Source organism: Pipistrellus hanaki (genome assembly GCF_964339955.1).
Source record: "Pipistrellus hanaki genome assembly, chromosome: 4".
In the NCBI taxonomy this organism is placed as follows: domain Eukaryota; kingdom Metazoa; phylum Chordata; class Mammalia; order Chiroptera; family Vespertilionidae; genus Pipistrellus; species Pipistrellus hanaki.
The window spans coordinates 1652703-1677268 of NC_140506.1; the positions used below are offsets into that span (position 1 = coordinate 1652703).

Genomic DNA, 24566 nt, shown 5'->3' on the forward strand with positions numbered 1-24566 from the left:
TTGGGCTCCAGCCTGGCCTCCAATATTTCCAAGTTAATATTTCCTAGTCTCTTTCATTTGCGTGCAGCCTCCTCCAGAACCCAAACCTTGAACCTGAACTCTGAACCACGCAGTACATGGGGGAGGGGGCACCCGCAACTGGACTCTTTCAGTGACTAACACTCCGCGGCCCAGGCGCCTCTGACCCCCTGGTGCCCTCTTCATCCCCACCGAGGACGGCAGTCCCTGTCTTTGTTAGGGCACCACCGCACCCTGGATCGCTCTAGCGGGCACTCCGGAGCCAACTTCCTGCCTCCAGCCCGCCCCCTGCAGCCAGGCTGGGAGGCTGTGAGGTGCAGTTTATCGCCTCCTCATGCTCCAATTCCCCTGGTTCTCCCGACGGCCAAACCCACACACTCCATCCCACAACTGCATACACCGTTTCATCTGTGGACTTTTTTTTTTTTTTTAATATATTTTATTGATTTTGTACAGAGAGGAAGGGAGAGAGATAGAAAGCTAGAAACATCGATGAGAGAGTGTGATCGATCAGCTGCCTCTTGCACACCCCCAACTGGGGATATGCCCGCAACCAAGGTACATGCCCTTGACCGGAATCGAACCCGGGTCCCTTCAGTCCCCAAGCCGACGCTCTATCCATTGAGCCAAACTGGTCTCAGCTGATCTGTGGACTTTCATTGTTAGCAACCAAGAGGGTTTCAGTTCCAGAATACCTGAACTGCAGAAACGATGACTCGTGTCTGGTACAGAGAACCTGGGGCGGACAGAACTGGGCAGAGGCGTAGAAAAGGAAACGCCCCGGAGAGGAGGAAGGTCCGACTGTCTCTAATGGAGTAATGGGAGTGACACCCAGATTTCAACCAAAACATAGCATTTCTAGTGGTGAAAGGTCCAGTCTGGGTACTGAGTTTCTGAAACTCCCAAGCAGCTAAATTTGAGAAGCTGTGGCCCAAGATGGACCGGTTAGATCCGTGGTGGGCAACCCAGGCATGAAATGAGAAAAACGTCTAACACTTAATAGCCGGCCAGGAACAGCAAAATGCCATCTGACACGTGTCAGACCCAGTGAGATGAAACAAACTTGGCAGCGCCTCACTGCTGTGCCCAGTGGGGTTCCCAATCCTCCTTCGCAGGAGCCCGTGGCCAGTGGAAATGGACAGAGCACGCGCTGTGTGGAGAGGTATGTCACCGCAGGGCTTCCATCTGCTCCACGTGGTCTTTCCCCATTCATGAGCAGCAGATGGAATTAGACTACAGAGCAGTTTCCAAAGAATTATGGTCCATTCTGCTCTTCAGAATATGATTTTAAAATTAAGCTTTTTATTTTCTATGCTCCTATCACTATTTTGACATTTCTACCTACGCATCTAGGAAAACTCATATCCTTTGGTAACGGTATAAAATGCAGCTTTTTTAAAAATAGGAATCCTTATGGATATTTTAAGTACTTTATAGACATAAAAACATGCTTTCTTTTAAAGAAGTTTTATAGTTACATATAGTAATCAACTGGAGATAGCCTTAAACTGGACTGCAATTCAGTAGAGGTAGGTGTAGGTAGAGACCTGGATTCTAATTTCTGGAACTTCCTCAGCAGATGCAGCTGGCCCATGGACCACACTTGAATATAAGGTCTGAGTCAGTGGTTCTTAGCCCTGAGGTCTATTGGAATCACTTGGAAAGCTTTAAAAAAAAAAAAAAAAAAAAAAAAAAAAAAAAAAAACCCAACCAAAACATAGCATTTCTAGTGGTGAAAGGTCCAGTCTGGGTACTGAGTTTCTGACTCCCAAGCAGCTAAATTTGAGAAGCTGTGGCCCAAGATGGACCAGTTAGATCCATGGTCGGCAAACTGTGGCTCATGAGCCACATGTGGCTCTTTGGCGCCTTGAGTATGGCTCTTCCACAAAATACCACGGCCTGGGTGAGTCTATTTTGAAGAAGTGGCATTAGAAGTTTAAAAAATTTGGCTCTCCAAAGAAATTCTAATCTCCCGTTGATATTTGGCTCTGTTGACTAATGAATTTGCCGACCACTGGGTTAGATTACCAGCAGGCTTTCTTTTCCCTGACTTCTATTTCTGGGGAGAAGAGCTCAGAATGAGCATTCTGCATAGATTATGAGAGTAACAGGTGCCCCAAATCTCCAAAACCTGAGAGTATGACTCATTGTCAGTCGAGTTTTTAAATTCATAATCTGGGTGTCTTCATTTACATACCTCTATCACAGGTCTTAAAAACGTCTTTTAAAGTTAAATATTCATGGAATTGTAATGAAACGACAATCTGATTTATTTTAAAGGAGGACGTAGGTGTGTAAAAATGTGAATTTAAAGCCTATGGAGATATCTATTCCTAATTACAAATAAAAAGCTCAGATTAGCTGGGAAGTTTTAGGAAATGATTCCCAAACCCGGTCCTCACACCAGCAGGAAGACACAGGCTCAGGAAGGAGGATGAAAGAGTTTACTTAGTGTCAGTCCCTACTTGAGGTAGGCACGTTGATCCTGGGTTACAAATGAATTATCACTTTCCTCATAAGGCTTTTCCTCGTTATTGCTAAACTGAGGATTATAAAGGGTCAAGCGATAAATTCAACAAGGCTCCCTCCTTAGTGATTAGAATTGCACATTAAAAAAAAAAAAGAAGTGACAGGATGTAGAGGAAGTCCAGTAATAATGTGAAAACACACAGACACAGCGTTAAGTGTCACTATGACAGGCCAAAAAGACAGTGTGGCAGTGCAAGCAAACGGGTCCAGCCTGGGGGGCTCCTTCCTATCGCCACTCATTGGCCATCGCCGGCCAATCAGACCCGCAGTCTCATGTGGAAAAGAGGGCGCCTGGACAGATGACCGAGAGGCCCCAGCAGACCACGCTTCGTGCGCATAAAGAACTGGTTCAGAGGCCCTCTGAAGCGACTACAATGAGCCCTAACTAAGAGACTTGTTAAGCCAATCATGTTGAAACAACTCTGGGGTTTTCTTTAAGGAAAAAAAACATGTTAAATCTGCCTTCAAAAAGGTCTACCATTTGGCTATCATTGGAAATAGCCATTTTTTTTAAAAAAGGACGGTCGGGCAAGTGGGGAGGGAGCAATCCTACACACAGGGAGCGGGACCACCGGCAGAAGCCGAATACAGAGCGTGAGTGAGGATAACGAAGCATGAGGAGCGTTTCCCGAGGAAAAGATTTCCAGGCAGGAAGCATGGGGCTTCACGATCCACCCAAGGACACACAGGATTCTTATAAATACACACAGCGTTTCCCAGTACAGCCAACAACTCAGGATTCCGAGGTCAATCATCCTCATCAATGAAAGCGGCAGTGCGTGGAGATCATTCCCTTTTAATTTATTGTTCCGCTTTAAATACCCGTCCCGCCAGCCACAGACCGCCTCGCGGGACCGGTGCGTGACCGGCCCGCGGGCACCGCACAGGCTGCTCCGCGGCTTCTGCTCCGGGGAGGTGCCGGGCAGGTGCCGGGCAGGGGGCACAGGGCTATCGAGTGCCAGCCTGCCGTCAATCCTCCTCGGAGCTGGAGTCCTCCGGGTCCGAGAGCTCGGGGACAGGGAAGCGGAGCACGGCGGCCACGCCGGTGAGCTGGCTGAGCTGCTCGCCGGACACGTGCAGGCTGGAGAAGATGCGCACGGTGCCCGCGCCCTCCCGCACGCTGTCCACCAGCCGCACGTAGCGGCCGCGGGTGGCCACGTCCTGGTGCCGGAAGAGCTCGTCGCTGATGAGCAGCGTGTCGATGGCCAGCGCCTCGTTGGCCTTCTCCACGTGCCTGAGGCCGTAGCAGGCGCGGTCGGGCTCGTGCTGCAGCATCTTGTAGAAGTCGTCCAGGGCCTTCACCTCCCCGGCGGCCTTGGTGTCCGCCAGGCGGCTGGCCACCGCGGGGTCGCACAGCGCCTCTTTCAGGGAGTACTTGTGGCCGGAGGAGGCGTGCACCTGCAACCGCAAGGACGTCAGACAGAGGCCCCCCGCAGCCATCCGCAGCCCGCGGCCGCTCTACACGCTCAGGGCCCTGGGCCTCGGTGACCGGGCACATTTGCCAGCTGTTTTCTGTCTCACTTACATCCCCGTCAATCAAAGCCTCTCTCCCCTGACACTTGCCCCAGGTCTAAAGCTTCAGGAATAGTTTCTTTGTTGTTATTATTTATTTTAATCCTCACCAGAAGATACTGTCTCCATTTTTTTTTTTTTTTTTAAGAAAGAGTGGGAGAGGGAGAGACAGAGAGAAACACCGATGTGAGAGGCACATGGATTGGCTGCCTCTCCTGGTACCTGCCCTTGATTGACGGGAATGGAACCTGGGACCCTTCGGTCCGCAGGCCGACGCTCTACCCACTGAAGCACACAGGCCGGTGCCCCAGAACAGTTCCTACCTACACCCCCTGACCTACCCCCGCTGCGCACGCTCAGCCCCCGGAGGAGGGCTCACCTGCAGGAACTTGGCCCGGTTCTCCAGCAGCACCTTGTTGTCCGTCTTCACCGCCTGCTGGAACATGTAGTCGCAGAACTGCTCGCGCACGAAGCCCGGGCTGGCCACCAGGACGCACTTGACCACGTCGAAGTGGACGTGGCGCTGGATGGCCTGCACCACCTGGTCGTAGAAGCGCTCCAGCGCGCGGTCGTGCTGGCCGCAGTGGCCGCGGCGCTTGCGCGGGATGGTGACCTCCACCTTGGCGCGCGTGAGCGTCATGCTGGGCGTGACCAGGCACACGTGCGCCAGCCCCTCCTGCATGACCACGGCCGCCACGTCGGCGCTCCAGGCCGGGTCGCAGGCCTGCTCGATGCGCTCCAGCACCACGCTGTCCCACTGCTTCTTGGCCAGCGTGAACTGGCGGTTGGGCTCCAGCTCGATGGTGTGGTAGGCGCCCATCTTGACGTACTCGTTCTCCTGCAGGTTGGTGCCCTTCACGCGCAGCTGGCAGGCCTGCGAGTCGAAGTCCACGGCCTCCACGCACAGCGTGAGCGTGGTGCGCACGCGGCTGCTGCCCACGCTGCCCGTGGCCGACTCGGTCTGCACCTTGCGGATGGTGGAGGCGCGCAGGCTGTCGCCCACCTGCACCAGGTTGTAGGTGTGCCACATGTCCTCCGGCTCCTCGGGCACCAGCGTCACCTGGCCCGCGTTGTCCTTCTCGATGTCCTTCCGCAGCAGCTTCATGGCGCGGGGTCCCCGCGCGGAGGGCGCCGCCGGCCCGCGGCCCCGCGGGACGGGGAGGGGGCGGGCCCGCCTAGGGCTCCGCGGGCGCCGCGGCGGGCAGGGAGGCCGGCGCGGGCTCGGGCGCGGGCACACTCACTCCGGCCCCGCCATCCTCGGTCCGGGCGCCGCCACCCCCGGCGCGAGAGGCCCCCCAGGAACACGGCCCGTGCGCGTCCCGGCCGCGCCGCCGCCCAGGGCTGATGCAATGAGGGCGCATGCGCAGCCGCGCCGCCCGCCGCCCCGCCCCCGCGCACGTCTGACGTCCGCCGGGGGGCGGGGCCTCAGCTGGCGGCGCGCGCAGGCGCAGTGCGCGGGCAGGCGCAGCGGCCGGGGAGCCTCCGGGACCGGCGGACGCAGTGCTTTCCCGCGAGTCCTTGGTTTTCAGGCTCCAGCGGCCCTTCCCACGCCCCCCCTCTTCCCGTTTGCGGGGAGTCTGGGGGCGCGAGGGGGAGTGGGCGCCGGTTAAAGCGGCGTGAGCTGCGGCGCTCCGTCTGCTCCCGGCGATGCCTCCCGTCAAAGCTTTCCTAAAGCGGAAAGGGGTCTCAGCGTGCGGACTGGCCCTGCGCTCGCCTCACTTGGGATGCTGCCCTGCACGCCGCCGGGGCCTGATCAGCCCGGGGTCAGAGCAGGTCCCGGGACGGAGGGGACCCCAGGACCCAGCACAAAGCACCCGGAGCCCAGAGTTCCAGAACCTGGAGCCCGGGTCCCAGCACCAGGGACCCAGCATCCAGGGTCCCGGTACCCGAAGCCCAGGGACCCAGCACCCAGGTTCCCGGAACCCAGGATCCCGGCACCCGGAGCCCAGGGACCAGGGACCCAGCACCCAGGATCCCGGCACCCGGAGCCCAGGGACTAGGGACCCAGCACTCAGGGTCCCGGCACCCAGAGCCAGGTGGCGGCCTCAGCCTGCTGCTCTGCGCGGGTGAGGGCTTTCGGGTGGGGGTTGGGTCACCGCCGAGAGCCCAGGTTTGGGAAGTGAGAAACCAGATCCACCAGGACCTGGATCTGACAGCTACAGAATTGGTTTTAAAGTGAACCCTTAAGTCCCTCAACCTTTGCTGGGGGTGGGGCGGCTGGAGAGTTGGGGATCGCCTCTTAGAAAGCCCAGCGAGTGGAAAACGCCCCGAAAGCTCCCCCTGAGTTAAGGGAGGGGCGGGGGGGGGGGGGCGTCCAGTGCACACACCCCTCAGCACCCTCCCCAACATCCTCCAGCCTGGCTTATGGCGAGTGGCACTGCCACCTGACCCTGGGAGGCAGGGCTGAAAGGAGGACTGCCTTGGGCACACATCTTAGTTCACAAGTCTCAGCGACCTTCCAAGTGTGTTTGTTTTATTCAACTCTGAGTGGATCCCCCCAGGGGCCCTGGCAGAGTCCCTGCACACAGCGGGCACTCCTGTCTGGATGCCAGAATGACAAGCTGAGCGGATCAGAGGTCACCGAGGCAGCTCTATGGCAATGCGATAAGGCACAGGCAATGCGATAAGGCACCGATATTTTCTCAACTATGGTTCATTTAATTTAACAATTTAGCCTAAAAAGTAATTCCTTTTCCTTTAAAACTGCTATAATTCTATAGCAGTCTGTGGTATGCTCATTCTTTACTGAAGTCAGCAAAAACGTGAGGACACGAGGAAAAGACCGCGATTTGGCTCTGTTCCTTTAAATTCTAATTTTACAGTAATTTATTGGCTCTTTGAAAACCTTTACGTCAGTAACTTTATATCTATTTTTTCTATAATATCTTATTTCTGTTAATCCCTCCAGAGGAAAAAACATTAGTGGTGTTATTACCTCCAAAAGTTTTCAATTTGTTGCTGTTGATACATACTTCTAGTGTCTCAAACAATAAAAAATAAATAGAATAAAAAATACGAGCTAGAAGTCAAGCTTCCTGGGTTGGAATTCTAACCCTGTCAGTTGTTTTCCTGTTTTCCTGTAACTTCTGGCAGTGCTCAGTCTCTTTGGAACTCGGCTTCTTTTCCTTAAGAGTTGAGGGGACTGAATTCAATAACTAACAACTGTTTTAATTGTAAAAACGTATGCTGCAACAGTATTTAAGAAAGTAGCACAATAGCCATAACCTCACCCTAACATTTATTTTCAGTCCTGCATGTTACCTTTTGAATTGCATTCTTGCTAAGGCCCACGGGAGCTGTAAAACACCGGTACTGAGTTTAATACTTGCACACCAAGAGTCGGCAGACCTGAGTTCTGGTCTTTTTGAGTTCGATTCCAGCAACTTGAGGTCAATTCTCCTAACCTCTGCAAACCGGATGTTTTTCACTCAAAAGTGTAAATAGGGTTATCGGTCCTGCCTTCCTCATTTGACACTTCTTTGGGGTCCTGATGAGAGGAGCCCCTGGGAACACTGCAGCGCTCTGTACCGCGGAAGGTGCCATGCCGAGTCTCTCAGCGCCTGGCTTGGAGCTAGATACCCGGATTAGGCATAGCAAGGGGTGAGTGCTCCCTCTAATGCGGCATCACCCTTCGGCTGTGGAAAACGTGGCTCAGCAAAGCTGGTGGGTGGCAGTGTGCTGGTACATTCGTTTACACCAGCCCCTCTCCTCCAGGCGGCCTGAGGCCAGTGCTGCTGCACAAAGGGGCACACACATGGGGTTACCCTCCTGCTTCCTGTACAACGGGCTCCGCGTGGCCTGTGTGACAGCAGCAGGGCGCGGGCTCCGGAGTGTGGAACTCCTGTCCAGACACCTAGGGCTTCGCACAGGCGGGGCTGCGTGCGTGTTCTGGGCTGTCCCTGGTCTGTTTCTGCACCGCTTCCCCCGCTGCACTAGACTCACCTTCCCCTCTCAGAGCACCTGGAAGGCCAGCCCCCAGAGCTTCCTTGCTCCTCTGTGGCTTCTCTCCTTTTAAGGGCACAGAGCGCCTCTGTTCATCTCTGTGCTCCTGAAGCCCAGCGAAGCACACACCTCACCGTTATGGCATGAGGCATGAAAGGACGGGTGGGTGTTAGCTGCCTCTGGTTCAGAGCTGCTAGCCTGTGGGCCACAGACATCTTACAACTAGGAAGTCACAGGCTGCTTTACAAAGTTACTTTTTGAAAAGATTACTCTTAAGGAAGGTAAGTTTCTATAAACCTGTTGCAATGTTTGAGAGACCCATGGTCAGACAAGTGAAATGATTATTTTAAACATCTTACTGAAGGGAAGCCCTTTAAAATCTCTCAGAGCGGTGTGTAACAATGGTTGCTTTTATGATACACGATTGGAAAGTGGTCTTTACAGCCAGAGCTCTGGTCATGAAAACCCAGCAGCGAGTGCCATCGCTTAACGTCAGACGGTAAGAAGGTGCCCGTGCGGCCCCCACAGCCACGCTCAGGGGCGATGGCAGTATTATTCGGCAAATTCAGTCCGAGGGGAAAGGGAAAGGGAAAGTTTACTTTGTTTAAGGAACGTGTGCTCACTGCCTACACTTCCTGCGGTTAACAATACGGACGTGCAGTTGTCACCAGACAGTACAAAGCCTCCTACCAAATAAATAAAACCGTACCCACAAGCCATGGGTCTCCTTTCCCTGGAATAGCTGGCTTTTCAGTTCATATTTCTCACTTGCTCTGTTGATGGAGATCTACTCTTTAGATAAAGCCATATTAATGTTTTAGCACTAAAGTGAATTTTTAAAAATAAATTACTTTATCGATTTCAGAGAGGAAGGGGAGAGAGAGATAGACACATCAATGATGAGAGAGAATCAGGAATCTGCCGCCTCCTGCGCGCCCCGCTTACTGGGATGGAGCCAGCAACCCAGGCCTGTGCCCTTGACCAGAATCCAGCTGTGACCTCCTGGTTCACAGGTTGACGTTCAACCGCTGAGCCATGCCAGCTGGGCTAAAGGGAACTAACACCCAGCAGCACACACTTTCTCCTCCTCCTCAGACTTCGCCGACTTCCAGTCGTCCTTGTGAATGAGAGAGGACGTTGGGTGAGAACCAGATCCCTTCGCAGGGCCCTCTGACCCTCCACCAGGACAGAAAGTCGGGGTTTGGTTATTTTCCATCCCCTCTCCCCCGGGGCTTCCTTCTGCAGGGACTGAGAGGAAGCTCTGTCAGGATCTGCTGAGGCTGCTGTGCCAGAGGAGCAATGAGCCCCGAGGCACAGACTAGCCTGGCTCCGGGGAGAACGGAGAGGACAGTGCTCACATCTGAGCGTCCAGAAGCAATGCCGTTTGTATCCAGACAGACTGTGCTTCAACCTTACCGCCGCCCTTTCTGGACACAGAGAAGAGGGCCACGCAGCCTCTGTGTGTTATTGACTGTGATGATCAGATGCACAGCCCCTGGAACCGGGGGACTCGGACCGCCTGGCAGCTCTGCCCTTCCTCAGTGGTGGTTAAACGATGGCGCATTATTCAATTGACTTTCCATTCAATTAGGTATAAATAGGGTGGGGATATAATTAAAGGAGACGATGTGATTCCTTAAGTATTTTATGAGTTTGTCTACATTCTTTCATGAATCATTCACCACGTTATTCTTAGAGGCTAAGGCTAATTAACAGAGATCCTGCCCTCACAGAACACACAGCCAGCTGGGGAGACAACCAGAGGTCCTAGGTAATGAAAGCCTAACATGCAAATCAACCGAACGGCGGAACAGCCGGCGGAACGACAGGTCGCTATGACGTGCACTGACCACCAAGGGGCAGACGCTCAAAGCAAGAGCTGCCCCCAGCCCGCAGGCCCTGGACGGGCAGAGGCGGCGGCAGAAGGCGGGGCCGGCAAGTGGGCAGCGCCAGGCCAGCCAAGGCGGGCGCCAGCAGGGGGCCCCTGGATCACCCCGCTGGTTGCCCAGCAGATTGGCCCTGATCACCAGCCAGGCCTAGGGACCCTACCCATGCACGAGAACCCTACCCTCCGTGCACCAGGCCTCTCATCTAATTATAACATGCGTGATGTGTTTCAGAAGCAAGGCCCATGGTCTCTGGGGGGGGGGGGGGGGGTGTGCAATTTAGTCCAGTGGGTTTCTTGGAAATGACATTCCCATGGGGCTTGAGCCTCACTGCAGTGTGAGTGGCTCTACACAAAGGCCCAGCGGCTTCGGAGACACCAGCACAAGCCAGGAGCAGAAAGAAGCTCAGTATCTCACCGACGGGAATATATTCGGCTCATTTCTTTATATTGATGTCAGAGAAGGAGAGAGAGAGAGAGGAGAGAGAGGGGAGAGAGAGAGAGAGAGAGAGAGAGAGAGAGAGAGAGAGAGGAGAAAGAGAGACATCAATGATGAGAGAGAATCACTGATCTGCTGCCTCTTGCACGGCCTCCCTAATGGGGATCGAGCCCGCAACCCGGGCCTGTGCCCTGACCAGGAATCAAAATGTGATTGACCTCCTGGTCCATAGGTCAACGCCCAACCACTGGCCGGGCTATTCGGCTCCTTGCCCTGTCTCGATTCTGCACTTGCTTTGAGAGCGAATACAATTCTCCAGTCAGACGCTCTGAATGGGCAGTGTATTCTGACAGTAGCATTGTGGCTACAACGCCAAATAGCTTTCTTAAGGTTTTAACGCGAATTCAAATACTCTATTTGGTGTTTCATACAACAGAAGAACAGTGTCGGGGGGGGGGGGGGAGAAGCATTTTGATCCTCAATTTTCTGAATATACAGGGTGGGGCAAAAGTGGGTTTACAGTTGTTCCTATGGGAACTAGCAGCACAAACCCTGTGAGTTTACCGCTGTCTTTACAGATGTTACAATGACTGAAAAGGCTCCCGTCTTCTGTGACTCCCCGCCGTCCACTGTGAGCCAAGGGAGCCGCCTGCTTGCTCCAGGCGATGGCTGACTTCCTCCTGTGCAGCCACCGCCCTCTGGCTTCATTCTGAACAGGAGAGCTGGCCCGGAGGACAATTCCAGAAGAAAACCTTCCCTCAGGCTCACGGAACTCTTCTGGGAAGGGGAGGCCTGTAACCTCCCGAGGGGCCACCCTAGAGTCCAGTGGTCGGCAAACTCATTAGTCATCAGATCCAAATATCAACAGGACAACGATTGACATTTCTTTGGAGAGCCACATTTTTTAAAACTTAAACTTCTTCTAACACCACTTCTTCAAAACAGACTCGCTCAGGCCGTGGTATTTTGTGGAAGAGCCACACTCAAGGGGCCAAAGAGCCGCATGTGGCTCGAGAGCCGCAGTTTGCCGACCACGGCTATAGTCATATCCTTAATGACCGGAGAGAGCACTCTCGTTGGCTTATACTCAGCGGAGGGCAAGAGGAAGACATCCTCTGAAGTCACCATGACCCTGGAAGCATGAGGACAGACTCACTCAGTCATCACTCAGATCCTTATCAGTCTTTCCCAGATTCCCATTCTGACACGTGGAGGCTGAGCGGGAAGGAGAAGGACTGACAGTCAGAGGCGGATGGCAGGTTTCTGGGCAGGAGCTGCGAGGCAGAGACCTGAGCGGAGCGCAGGACTTGCCCTTTAAACTTGTGTGACTTTGGATAAACTAATTTAACCTCTTCTGGTTCCTTCGTGTCTAAAGTATGGGTAAGAGTTCCGCGTGTTTCCCGTTTCGTAAGACTGAAATGAAGTCATACCTGCCAAGTTCCTGGTGCGGGGGCTCACGCATAACGTGCCAGTGAATATGTGCTTTGCATCTGAGGTTGTGTTATTTCTTCTCCGGTGTATGCTGGACCTTTGACCTCCGGGAGGTTGAAGTCTATTGGGCCATGGCCGGTGGGAGGGGTGGGCACAAACAGAGGGAGTGGGAGGAAAGGGGGTACTCCCTGTCCGGCCCCCGCTGTGTGCCTCCTCCCAGGGCCACAGCTCCTGTCCGGGACCCCTCCCAGAGCTGGAGTTCCAGGTGGGGCGGACAGGGAGCCGGCCTCAGGCCTGGAAGGCAGTGGCTCTTCTTGCCACCATTGTCCATCCTCGGGGGCTCCCCATCTCCTCAGTGTCTCTGTCAACAGTCCCGCTAATCAACTCCCTTCTGCTGAACCCTTCCTGCGTGCCGCCGGCCTTAGGCCGGGACTGACATACGTGAAATAACCGTGAAGACTTTACTTGGACACAAGGGAGGACATCTTTCCAAATGAATCGTTTTTCAGTGCTGGAAACTGCCAGTGCGAGGCGGTTCTAAACCCAAAGGAAACTCTCGTATCAGGATGGTGGCAGCTGGCTGTGATGGAGCCGGGCTGGGAAGGCTGGGGAGGGGGCGTGCTCAGAGGGCAGCGGCGGTGGGAGAAAGGGCGGAGTGCTTTTCTAGACGCGTACAAGGAGGCCACAGCCACGGGAGCAGCACGAGCAGGAGGGTCCTGGGGAAGTAAGGAAACGGGGCTGCTGCCGTGGGAAGTGGATGTTCAGGGTTGGTTGGTTTTTAAAAGAATTGATTTTTAGAGAGTGAAAGGAGAGAGAGAAAGAGAGAGAGAGAGAGAGAGAGAGATCCATTGGTTGCTTCCCACACGTGCCCTATTAAGGGTCAACCAGGGGATTGAACTGGCAGCCTGGGTATGTGCCCTGACCGGAGTAGAGCCCGCCACCTGGGGCCTGGGGCCTACAGGACAGGACGAGGCTCCGACCAGCTGAGCCACACCTGGCTGGGCTCTGTCAGAGATTTTAACATGCAAAACAATGCCCCAAAGATGCCATGTCCGATCCTGGGAGCCTGAGAATGTTTCCGCACAGGGCAAGAGGGACTGCAGATGTGACTCCGAGGAGCACCTTGGGATGGGAGAGGACCTGGGCCATCGGGGCCGAGGCACTGAGGAGGGGCCCGTGGGAAGGGCAATAGCTTCAGAGGGGAGGAAAGATCTGACGCGGCCACTCTGCCGGCTTGGGAGGAGGTGGAGGGGCCAGAAGCCCGGCCTGCAGGGGCCCCACAGAGGGACACAGATGCCCCTGGAGCCTCCGACCAATCACCACTGGGCTGAGCCTGGTCCCGGCCCAGGGACGGCTGACCTGCAGAGCTGGAAGGTGGGGCATGTGTCTTGTCTAAACCATCAAACCCGCGGCACTCTGTCCCAGCAGCAGCAGGAGACCGATGGGGTGGAAGGGGCTACAGGGAGCTAGGTGAGGCCACACCTGCATGGCCAGTCGAGAACGTTCTACTTTATCTGAAGACGACAAGGAACCATCTGAGCGTTCTGGCTAAACACGGAGGTATAATGAGAATTGTGAGCAGGATGGGGTAGAGGCTGGGTTAGACTGGAGACAGGAAGTGGGCCCTGCAGAAGTGCGTGCTGCGGGGAGGGGGCTGGGGCTGGGACCCAGGTTGGATGTGGACTCCATGCCTGGATGAGAAGTTTCCAAGCAACCTGACAACCTGAGGACTGATAACCTGAGGACTGACAACCTGAGGACTGACAACCTGAGGACTGACAGCCTGAGGACTGACAGCCTGAGGACTGACAACCTGAGGACTGACAGCCTGAGGTCTGACAGCCTGAGGACTGACAGCCTGAGGACTGACAGCCTGAGGACTGACAACCTGAGGACTGACGAGAAGCCAGGACAGAAAAGGAAGGAAAGTCCAACTTCAGGTCCCTGCCTTGGGAAACGGGCGTCACTATGGCCCATGCCGAAGCTGCTGATTCAGACACAGAAACTTTTCACATCCTACATTCCAATGTGACTGAGGAGCAAGTAGATGTATGCACACACACACACACACACACACACACAAAGGGAAGTAAATGTAATTATGAAATTGGAAACATCTATGCACCATTTCCCTTTCAGTCCCCTTTTGGACTTAGCCGGGCCCGTTATCCCAACAACTGCGCAACCTGCGGCTCGAGGCGGAGAGAGAAAAGCAGCGGAACCCAAAATGCTTCTCTAGGCAGCTGGATGCAGACATAGTTATCCGCATAAGTAATAAAGTTACACATCAATGAAGCTACACACAGATGAGACTGTACCGTCTTAGCCAATTTTTTCTCAAGTCCTGTCCTTGTCTTTTCGGAGGCTATGCAATATCCGCGGGCCGTTCCTGCCTCGGTGGCTGCTCGCTGGGTGACGGGAAAGGCACTATGTGAACAGTCAGTAAGCAGTTCTGATTTTGCACAACGAACATAAGCCAGTCACCCCCGAACAATCTGAGTCGGAAAAAGCACCAGAGGCCACAGTATAAAGGACAGTGACAGGAGCCGATAAGTTAAACCCTCCACCGGCTCCTAAGCGGCCAGAAGCTGCCGCTGGTGGTTTCTGTGTGGGTTGCGGACGTTTCCTGAGGAGCGGAGACCGTTCAGAGGAACCACAGCAGCTCATCCTAACTCTGCACCAGCCTCTGTGGCAAAGAGGAAGCTCTGCTCGCTGGTCCCCCGTTTCCAAGGGAACTGCATGCAGGCTAGTCCCCGGCCCTCCACCCAGGCCGCAGGGCCGGCCCCCCGTTTTGCGTGGGAAAATGCTATGGGCCCGGGCTGGGAGGACGCTGGACAACTGAACTCTGAGGATATGCCAAAGCCAGCCGGTCACTAAGCCCTTCAGCAGGTCATTTTAAAAAACACGCAAAACTGCTCCATCTGCCGTCCCGTCTTGACCATTGCTACTTTCCCTCTCCAGTCAGTCACTGGTAACGAAAAAAGAAAGCAAGAAAGCTCTGACCTCGGGTTAATCTTGGGGAAATCTGGGGAAATACGAGCGGTCCGCTTTCCCTAAGTTGGAGGGCACCTGGCATTCCCTGAGCTTGCTGAGTCCCTCCTCGGAGTCCCTCCTCAGAGCGCCCCTTTCTGCACCGCCCACTGCGCACCCCACGCCGGTGTGTGGGCGCCCCTGGGCCCCTGGCAGCCGGCCCGGGGCCGCAGGAGGGCGCGATCGGGGCGAGCCGCCTGCCCCCGCGCTCCCGGTCCCGGCGCCCGGGAAGCCGCCCGCTCGGCGGCGGGAGGAGGCGCCGCGCCGCCCGGAGCATCCCGAGGGCGGGCTCCCGGCGGCGGGCGCCCTCCGGTTACCTCCGCCGGAGGGGGCGGCGGCCCGCGCTCCGCGCCAACACACCGGGCCCGAGCGGCTCCCGCCCGAACCGCCTGCGAAGCCCACGGCCGGGCGCCAACTCCCTCCGCCCGCCCTCCAGCCGCCCGGTCCCGGCCCCGCGCCTCCCCCTCCCTCCCCGCCCGCCGCGCAGGGCGCACTCACCGCACAGCAGCCCGCAGCGCGGGACGCCGAGCCCCGGGCGCCGGGGGGCCATGGCCCGGCGCGGGCCGCGGGCAGGAGCCGCGGGACCCGGAGGAGCGGGAGCCGCGCGCAGGGCACCCCGCCGCCGCCTCCCTCCGCGCGGGGCCCGGCCGCTGTCGGTCTGTCGGTCCTGGCGGCTGTGGGTCTGTCCCGGCGGCTGTGGGTCTGTCCCGGCGGCTGTGGGTCTGTCCCGGCGGCTGTCGGTCTGTCCCGGTGGCTGTCGGTCTGCCCCGGCGGCTGTGGGTCTGTCCCGGTGGCTGTCGGTCTGTCCCGGCGGCTGTCGGTCTGTCCCGGTGGCTGTCGGTCTGCCCCGGCGGCTGTGGGTCTGTCCCGGCGGCTGTCGGTCTGTCCCGGCGGCTGTCGGTCTGTCCCGGTGGCTGTCGGTCTGCCCCGGCGGCTGTGGGTCTGTCCCGGTGGCTGTCGGTCTGTCCCGGTGGCTGTCGGTCTGCCCCGGCGGGGGTCGGTCTGTCCGGGCGGCTGTGGGTCTGTCCCGGCGGCTGTGGGTCTGTCCCGGTGGCTGTCGGTCTGTCCCGGCGGCTGTGGGTCTGTCCCGGCGGCTGTGGGTCTGTCCCGGTGGCTGTCGGTCTGTCCCGGCGGCTGTGGGTCTGTCCCGGCGGCTGTCTGAGCCGCAGAGGGTCCCCCGCGCGTCCCGGGAGGAGGCTGCCGTGCGCCCCACGCGTGTCGCTCGCAGCGCCGCCCCTCGCCCGGCCCGGAGCCTGGCGGCCGCCCAGCGGCCAGACGTGGACAAATAAAGCCAAACGGCCGCGGGGCTGAAGTCCGGGCGGACCTTAAAGGGACATCTGCTCCCGAGGGGATCCCGCCGCCCGGGGGCCGGGAGGGGCGAGGCCGGCGGAGGACGCGCCCCCGGAGGCTCCGCCTTCGCACGGCCCCGGGGCCGGGCCGGGGGTGGAGGAGGGTGGGGGGGACCGGCTGCCTTCCGGGGTCCGGCGGCTGCGGGGCCGGCGGGCTGGGCGGGGGCGGGCGGGCTCGGACCCGGCGCCCGGCGCGCACTTGGACTTGGCCGCCGCCACGGGGCGGGCGGCGGGGGCGCAACCCAGACACGCCCCCGGGCCCCGCTTCCACCCCGCGGGGCTCGCGGTGCTCCTGGAGGTGCGGGGTGACAGGGGCTCGCTCTCCGGGGGAGGACGGGGTGACGGGGAGGAGAGGAGAGAGGGGACGGGGGCAGGAGGGGGAGGAGGGGGACGGGGAGGGGGAGGAGGAGGGGGAGGGGGAGGGGGAGGAGGAGGAGGGGGAGGAGGAGGGAGAGGAGGTGAAGGAGGCAGCCCCTGGAGAGGGATGTGCTGGGCTCTGGGAGCGGGGCTGGCTGGGGGGACGCGGACAGGGAGCTGATACAGAACTCGGGGCGCCGGGCTGGGTTGGTCCTCCTCTGGACTGTCCTAAGGGAGGGCGCATGCAGCCACGTTCCTGTCCCTGTCCCTGCCCCGGTCCCCCGCGCCCCCTGCTCTGGGACCGGTCCTGGGCTGGGTCCTGCCTCCCCGGAGACGGGCACCCGGTCTGGCGGGCGGGACAACCTCCCGGAGGAGCCCGGAGCCCCGGGCAGGTGCTGGCGTCACGGAAACTGCTCTTCTTGAAGCCGCGGAGTCTGTGTTTTCTAGAATTTCAAAGAAAGGGAAGGCGTGGGTGCGTGGATAGTGTTTACAGGCGGCGGAGGTCACGGCTGCGTTCAGCTCCCTTCAGTCAGTCCCCCTCCTCCCAGAACCCAGCCTGCTGGCAGGGCCTGGCTGGCAGGGCGAGGGCGCCACCCGCAGGCGGACGGTGGCCAGAGGAATTCAGGTGCGGGTGCAGGTGACGCAGGAGGGAAGGGGAGGCCCGCCGGGAGGACTGGGCACAGGGCCCAGGTCAGGGGGTTCGGGCAACCAGAAGTGCGGGTGGAGGGGGTGGGGTGAGAGAGGAAGAGGGGGGTGCTGGGGGGAGAGGCTGAGGCCATCAGATCGCAGCTGTACCTGTGGAGGTGACTCACTCGGGGAAGCATGTCCAGAGTCCTCTTTCCCGGTCTCCAGCGTCCATTTCCTTTTCACTTCTTAGCACCGCCTTCAGAAACGCACAGAGAAGCCTCTAGAAAAGCCGCAGGTGCCGCTCACCGTTCCATGCCTCAGCTTCCCCTGGTCCCGCCGCCGCACGGCCTCCGGCGTCTCTGTCTGCAGCCAGTGCCCGGACCCAGCTTGGTTTTCCAGCCCGGCATCCTCTCTACCTCGGTGTCACCACCTGCCTCCTGCCGTGCCCGTTGGGAAGGCTTCGGGGAAGGCCTTCCTTGGGCACATCTCACCTCCCCGTCTACAGCCTCCCGCGTTCCGGGCCTCTCAGTGCGCCCCTCGGGGCTCTGCACAACCCGATATAATAAAAGCCTAAATGCAAAGTGACCGACCCCCAGAACTACCAGTCACCATGACGCACACTGACCACCAGGGGCAGACGCTCAACACAGGAGCTTCCCCCAGCCACCTGACTGGCCCATGGCGGTGGGGAGGGGGTGGGGGGGGGTGGGGAGAGGAGCCGGCAAGCGGGAGGCGCCAGGCCAGCCAAGACAGCTGCTAGTGGAGGCTCCCCCGATCACCCCACCAGTTACCCCACAGTCAGCCCTGGTCACCGGCCAGGCCTAGGGGCCCTACCCACGCAGAATTTCGTGCACCAGGCCTCTAGTCTATATATGAAAGCCAAAGCCATGGAGCTGCCAGTAGCCCAGTTGCTATGACGTGCACTGATCCCCAGGGGGCAGATGCTCACGGTGGTCAGTGCGCTGCCACAGGGGAGCACCGCTCCCTTGACCGATGGCAACAGACACTGGGCTCGCGGCTGGCAAGCACAGCTGCTGCTGCGGGGGCCTCCCCTGCCTCTGCGGCAGCACTACCGCAGCGGGCCGCGATGGGCGGGAGAGGTGCCAGGCCCTGGCTCGGGCTCCGCCCCGGCCGCCTGCCACTCCGCGCACTGCTACATCCCCCGAAGGGGTCCCGGACTGCGAGAGGCACAGGCCAGGCTGGGGGCCCCACCGGTGCACACACCCGTGCTCTGGGCCTCTAGGAGTTAACCACTTACCCTTCCAGACAGCATGGGGCGCCTGGAGAGTATCATGCTGAGTGAAGTAAGCCAGTCAGAGAAAGACAAGGATCACATGGTCTCACTCCTACTAGTATGTGGAACCTAATGAACAACATAAACTGATAAGCCAAACAGATCCTGAGACACAGAAGCATGGGGCAGACGGAGGAATCGAAGAGGGAAGGCGGGGGTGGGAGGGTGGGTGGGAAGAGATCCACCAAAGACCTTGTATGCACATATGCATCACCCACGGACACAGACAATGGGGTGATGAGGGCCGGGGCTGGGGGTGGAGGTAGGGGGCGGGGACAGGCTAGAAGGGGTCAATGGGGAAAAAAGGGGGACATATGAAATGCTTTCAACAATCAAGATTAAAAAAATAAGAATTGATTAACTGACTAATGCTTAGACATTTAAAATTATAACAAATATTTGATTCTAAATTATTGTTTTTTATTCCAGAGAAATTTATCTAATTTGCTGTTTTCAAAACAGATATTAGTGTGCATGTATGTGTGTGTGTGTATTTACACAAGCATATACCTACGTGGGCTTGTAGAAAATTGCAATATATTGAAGGAAATAGTAAAAGAGACATGGTAAAGTTATATCTTATTGAAATACAGTAGGGTTAAAACACACTTATACTATGATCAAGACTTTAGTTATTGGGTATTTTCCCTTTTTTTTGGGGGGGGGTTAATAAATATTTTACCTCCTCTGCGACTTACAAACTAATGCTGGCCACTACGCCGGCTAACGTTAATCTGCAGGTGGGATATGAATCCTGTGGCAACATTTATTGATCTTCATGTCAAATTGAGGCAAATGCATGGGACTGCAGGGACAAAACGAATAGGACAGTTGATTTTCTCCTGGAAGTCTGCTGCCCATTAGTTTCTTTCACGTGAAGGTAGGACCAGAAAACAGCGGCTTTGTGCACACGTCCGGCACCGGCGTTCGGTGGGCCGCCCAGGGACAGCACCCGCTCCTCGCACTGCGGGCACCTCAGGCTGCTGCTTCCATAACCAGAGCACAGGCACCAGATGTGGAGCCTAAGCTTCGCCACCGGCCGACGTTTTAAAAAGCATCATTGCGTAATGTCCCTGTGAGTGTTTTTTCACTTAGAAAGTCAAATAGGTGTTCCTCCGCCCTGTTTCCTGAGCAGGTCTGTGCCAGAGCCTGGTCCGGAGACGTCTGGGCAACGGGCACTGAGGACAAAAATGAACTTCGAGTCCTGGCGAGGCGCCGTGTAACGGTGCAGGAGACTTCCCAAAGCTCTGGGCAGACTCCGGCGCGGGGGACACGCTCGGGCCCCGTGGGGAGGCGGCCGGGGTGGGGGTGCCTGGCTAGGCTGCTCCAGGCGTGGCACTGCCTGACTCAGAGGAGCCACCACGCACGTCAAATGGGAATGAATTCTGCAGTAGCGGTCAGGCGGTTCTAGGGCAATTGGGCAGGTTGGTTTAGTTATTTTTTTTTTTTAACCCAGCGGTTGGCAAACTCATTAGTCCACAGAGGCAAATATCAACAGTACGAGAAATTTCTTTTGAGAGCCAATTTTTTTAAACTTAAACTTCTTCTAATGCCGCTTCTTCAAAATATAGTCGTCCAGGCCGTAGTGTTTTGTGGAGGAGCCACATTCAAGGGGCCAAAGACCCGCATGTGGCTTGCGAGCCACAGTTTGCTGACCTCGGTCCCAGGGATTCGGAGATGTTGATGTGCTTGACCCGGTCCATGAGGACATGAGGAGCTACCCAGAGACAGGCAGGGATGGTCTTTCTAGTCGGGACTGACGATCCATAGACAAGAAGGCAAAGTCAGCAGGAGAAAAGCAGCACATTCCATAGAGGTGGTGGCGCTGGAATTTAGCTCACGGGATGTGGACACGGCAGAGGAAAAGGGTGCCGGGCATTCTAGGCAGAGCAGCAGGGCGGGGATGCGTAGGAGGGGATGGAGTGAGGGTAGGCAAGTGGAGTTGGGGCCGGATTTGGAAGGAGGATGCCAAGGAATGTGGACTCCTCAGAAGCATAGAATCCTAATATATAAAGAGCCAGGGTCCGTCATGACCTAAATGACTGGATGGACAACCGAATAGCAGGCTATGCAGGCCATAGTCAGTCCTGGGTCCCAGTCGCAGTGGTGGCAGGAGTCAGTCCTGGGTCCATCACCAGTTAGAAGGCACCTCAGGGTGAGGACCATCACTACAGCCAGAACTCAAGATGGACACCTGGCCTGGCCTGGCCCCTCCTCAGAGGCAGCCCCTGTCCTCCATGAACACTGCAGAGGACAGACATAATAAAGCCACTTGCTGCGATGCCCACAGAAAGTTTAGATTCTCCAGTTGGACACCACACAACAGGTATTTAAAAATTAGTCAAGGCCTGGCCCTATGGCTCTGTTGGTTGAGCTTCATCCCATGCACTGAGAGGTCTCTGGTTCAGTTCCCAGTCAGGGCACATGCCCAGGCTCAGTCCCCAGTAAAGGGTGTGTAGGAGGCCGGCCATTGAGGTTTCTCTCTCTCATCAGTGTTTCTCTCTCTCTTTCTCTCTCTCTCTCTCTCTCTCTCTCTCTCTCTCTCTCTCTCTCTCTCTTCCTCTCTCTCTCAAGTCAGTACAAACATATTAAAAATTAGTAAAGATATATGATCAATATTGGACACTGTAAGCGTTTGGACCCCAAAGTGGATTCCTAGAGTGAAGGAGGCCATGAGCTCACAGTCCTCCAAGTCCGCTGTGTGGGCCGGAGCCACTAACAGGGGGCCTTGGGTTTTTTGTGGGACAGGCCACGGCTGGCTGCTCCCACTCCTGGGCAGGGACATGCGGCAGCTGAGAGGAGAGCCAGAGATTGCTAGGTAAAGGCCCCCCTGGGTGCCGGGTGCCAAGAAGGCGAAGCCCTGGGTGAGCAGGCAGTGGCAATGAGAGCACTGTGGACCAAGGTGTGAAATTCAGAACCATGGCCCCAAATACCAGGCTCTGACTGGGGTTTTGTTCCAGTGGCTCCGACGGGCCTCAGAGGAATAAGAGGAGAGTTTTATGGACCTCCCATGGAGCTCTGGCTAGATTTACCCCAGCCATGAAAAGTAACATGACAAGTAATTATAATATCAAGTGCATTAGTAAGGCTAATAAAATGGAAATATTAAACAATCGTGTTTCCATAGCAGGGAAGAATTTCACAGCCACGAAAGTGAGAAAGGAGGCTGTTCTTCTGAGAACACGTTTCTCTCTCAAGGCCCGGGTCTACTGTGCTGAGCGTTAACTTAGTGTTCCCCCTTCCCTTTCCTTTCTCTGAGCTTGACTTTATTTTTGTTTCCCCCCTCCCCTTTTACCTTAAATCCTGCTGAGAAGAAAAAGGAAAATGGAAGAAAATATGACCATGAGAATGAGTTTTCCTTTTCAAAGAGCTACAGAAAGTACAATAGTTGGACTCCTTGGATGATAAAGAATCTTAAAAGTGATAAGAATGGGGATCCTAAGCTTGGGTGGGTCCAGACCTAGAGAGACTGCGGGATGAAGGTGGAGAGCATCCAGAAACCAGCACGTACTGGCACCCACAGCTGGCCCAGAGCCTGTTCAGTGCCTGCCTTCATTCACAGGCCCACCAGATGCTTTGTGTAAGTAGAGAGTATCACCGTGGGAGGACGCAGTGACATAAAGTCCCCCATCGGCGTGGCCAGATGCTGCACTGTCCTGGTCATGGCTTGAGTCACTGCACCCTTGAAGACAACATAACTGTCAAGAATCTAGCCCAAACTGGTTTGGCTCAGTGATAGAGCGTCGGTCTGTGGACTGAAAGGTCCCAGGTTCGATTCCGGTCAAGGGCATGTACATTGTTTGCGGGCACATCCCTGGTAGGGGGTGTGCAAGAGGCAGCTGATGGATGTTTCTCTCTCATTGACGTTTCTAGCTCTCTATCCCTCTCTCCTCCTCTCTGTAAAAAATCAATAAAAAATATTAAAAAAAAAAAAAAAAGAATCTAGGCACTTACAGCACCCTAAGGTAGGCTCTGCATCCCTGGAGGAGAGGTAGTCATGTCGGAAGAAAAACAGCTTTGCATCCATCACACCTGGCCTTCTGGGGGGCTGACTGGAAGGAGATTAAATTCTTATTTGAGTTGGGACATAAAAAATGCATCCCTTAGACCAGTGTTTCCCAACCTTCTCTCATGATGAGAATCACCTGGTGGAGTTGTTAAAACACAGATTCCTGAATCCCAACTAAGAAATGCTAAACTAGGATTTTTGAGAACATATAGGTAAAATTGCATACCTAACTTAGTGCTCTGTATATAACATCTGTCTTAGAGCACTAGTTAAGTATACAATTTTACCTATATGTTCCCAAAAATTCTAGTCTAGCACTTCTTAGTTGGGATTCAGGAATCTGTGTTTTAACAACTCCACCAGGTGATTCTCATCATGAGAGAAGGTTGGGAAACACTGCCTTAGACTAATAAAAGAGAAATATGCAAATTGATTTTACCTCTGTGACACCCACCAGCCAATCAGGAGTGGGGATGCAAATTAACCCAACAAAGGTGGTGGGCTATTTTGCATTTGCAGGTGCAGAGTGGCTGGGGTGGGGTGGCCACTTGCGTGTGGGCCGGCACCAAGTGGCCTGTGTCCGGGGACAGGTGTCCTCAGGACCCAGGGGCTCTGAGCCTGTAGGCCCTCACATAGGCCTGGAGTGGATCCCCACATGCAGGCACAGAGCAGCTGGGGGCAGGGTGGGAACGTCCACCACATCGCCATGATGTTCCCACCCCACATGTGGGACAGGCGTCCTCTGGAGCCAGGCCGCTCTGAGCCTGTATGCCTGCGAGTAGGCTCAGAGCTGAGGGGCCCCACCTGCCAGAGGGATCCCGCTCATTTCACAGATGCCCTTCAAGCCCTTCAAGGTGCGGCTGGTCCAGGAGGGATCTCGGGAGGTTGGCTCCAGGGCATGTCTGGCCTGTCTTGCCCAGTTCCACCCTGCCGCCCACCTTCTAATTAATTTCCTTTCAGTGTGCACGAATCCGTGCACCAGGCCTCTAGTACATTTATGAAAACTAAGTTATATTAAGTTAGTCTAGGAATCATCATCAGTGCTTAGCAAAATGAGACATTAAGGTGCTTGGAAGGTGATGAAGGGATTAAGCAAAGAAGAACGTCTCGGTGATTGCCAGAGGGAAGGGGGCGTGTGGAGGAGGTGAGAGGGTAAAGGGGGCACATGAGGAGGGCAGGAGACTTGACTTGGGGCATGAACACACAATACGATGTACAGATGACGTAGTATGGACTGGACACCTGGAACCCATGTAATTTCATTGACCAATGTGTCACTCCAATAAACCCAATAAAAAACATACATTCCATCTAGCTAGAGTACAAATATTTAGATTTTTCTTATTATCTCCACAATACTTAGTGTTGAGATTGTTTCATATTTTATATTTCTAAGAGTTAGGGGAGGTGAATTAGAATTTTCTGCTTTCTGGCAATCAAAGTTAACTCTTCTGAGTAAATGTGGCAATTTTTTTCTGAAATGTGTTAACAAAGACTCATTTTGGCCCTAACGGGTGTGGCTCAGTGGATAGAGCATCGGCCTGTGGACCAAGGTCCTGGGTTCGATTCTGGTCCAGGGCATGTGCCTTGGTTGCAGGCTCCTCCCTGGTGTGGGCTGTGGTCAGGGCTTGTGCAGGAGCAACCAATCTATGTGTCTTTCTCACATTGATGTTTCTCTCTGTCTCTCCCTGTCTCTTCCACTCTCTCTAAAAATCAATGGAAAAAGATCCTCAGGTGAGGATTAACAAAAGAAAAAGAAAAAGAAAAAAGAAAAGAAAAGAAAGATTCGTTTTGTGTGGATGACAATAATAGGCATGCTTTGCGTTATTAAAATAAACGAGAGGGGCGAAGTATTCCTGGGATTACGAAGGAAATACCTGAAAACTTGGGTCCTCCAAAAAGCCATGAGAACATTGGCAAATGTTTGCCAGAACCAGCCCTTTCACAACGCTGGGATTAAACAGGGAGTTGTAAACATTATTTTTTAAAGTTAAAAAAACAAAACAACACAAAACCACAGCTGAATCTCAACAAACTGGCCTTGTGATCTGCTCTATTTCCACCCCTTCCTCTTAACTCTGTGCTACCTGGAGACCAAAGCGCATCGCACAGTGGGCAGTGACCACAGTGCCAGGCAGCCACTG

At 55.7% G+C, this 24566-nt stretch overlaps 2 protein-coding genes across 2 annotated transcripts in view; both read right to left on the reverse strand.

Moving 5' to 3' along the window:
• ITGA1 (integrin subunit alpha 1) overlaps positions 1 to 16186 on the reverse strand; it is an 85486-nt gene extending 69300 nt beyond the window's left edge. The window contains exon 1 of the mRNA XM_084881001.1: positions 15285 to 16186. Within this exon, the coding sequence (XP_084737127.1) occupies positions 15285 to 15336 (52 nt within the window). The 5' untranslated portion in view covers positions 15337 to 16186. The remainder of the gene's footprint in view (positions 1 to 15284) is intronic.
• PELO (pelota mRNA surveillance and ribosome rescue factor) lies at positions 454 to 5422 on the reverse strand. The gene is made up of 2 exons (XM_084881013.1): positions 4439 to 5422; positions 454 to 3945 (listed from the first exon to the last, which is right to left on the reverse strand). The coding sequence occupies exons 1-2, from the start codon at positions 5162 to 5164 to the stop codon at positions 3517 to 3519; spliced, it is 1155 nt and encodes a 384-aa protein (XP_084737139.1). The 5' UTR covers positions 5165 to 5422; the 3' UTR covers positions 454 to 3516.
• Positions 16187 to 24566: the final 8380 nt, after the last annotated feature.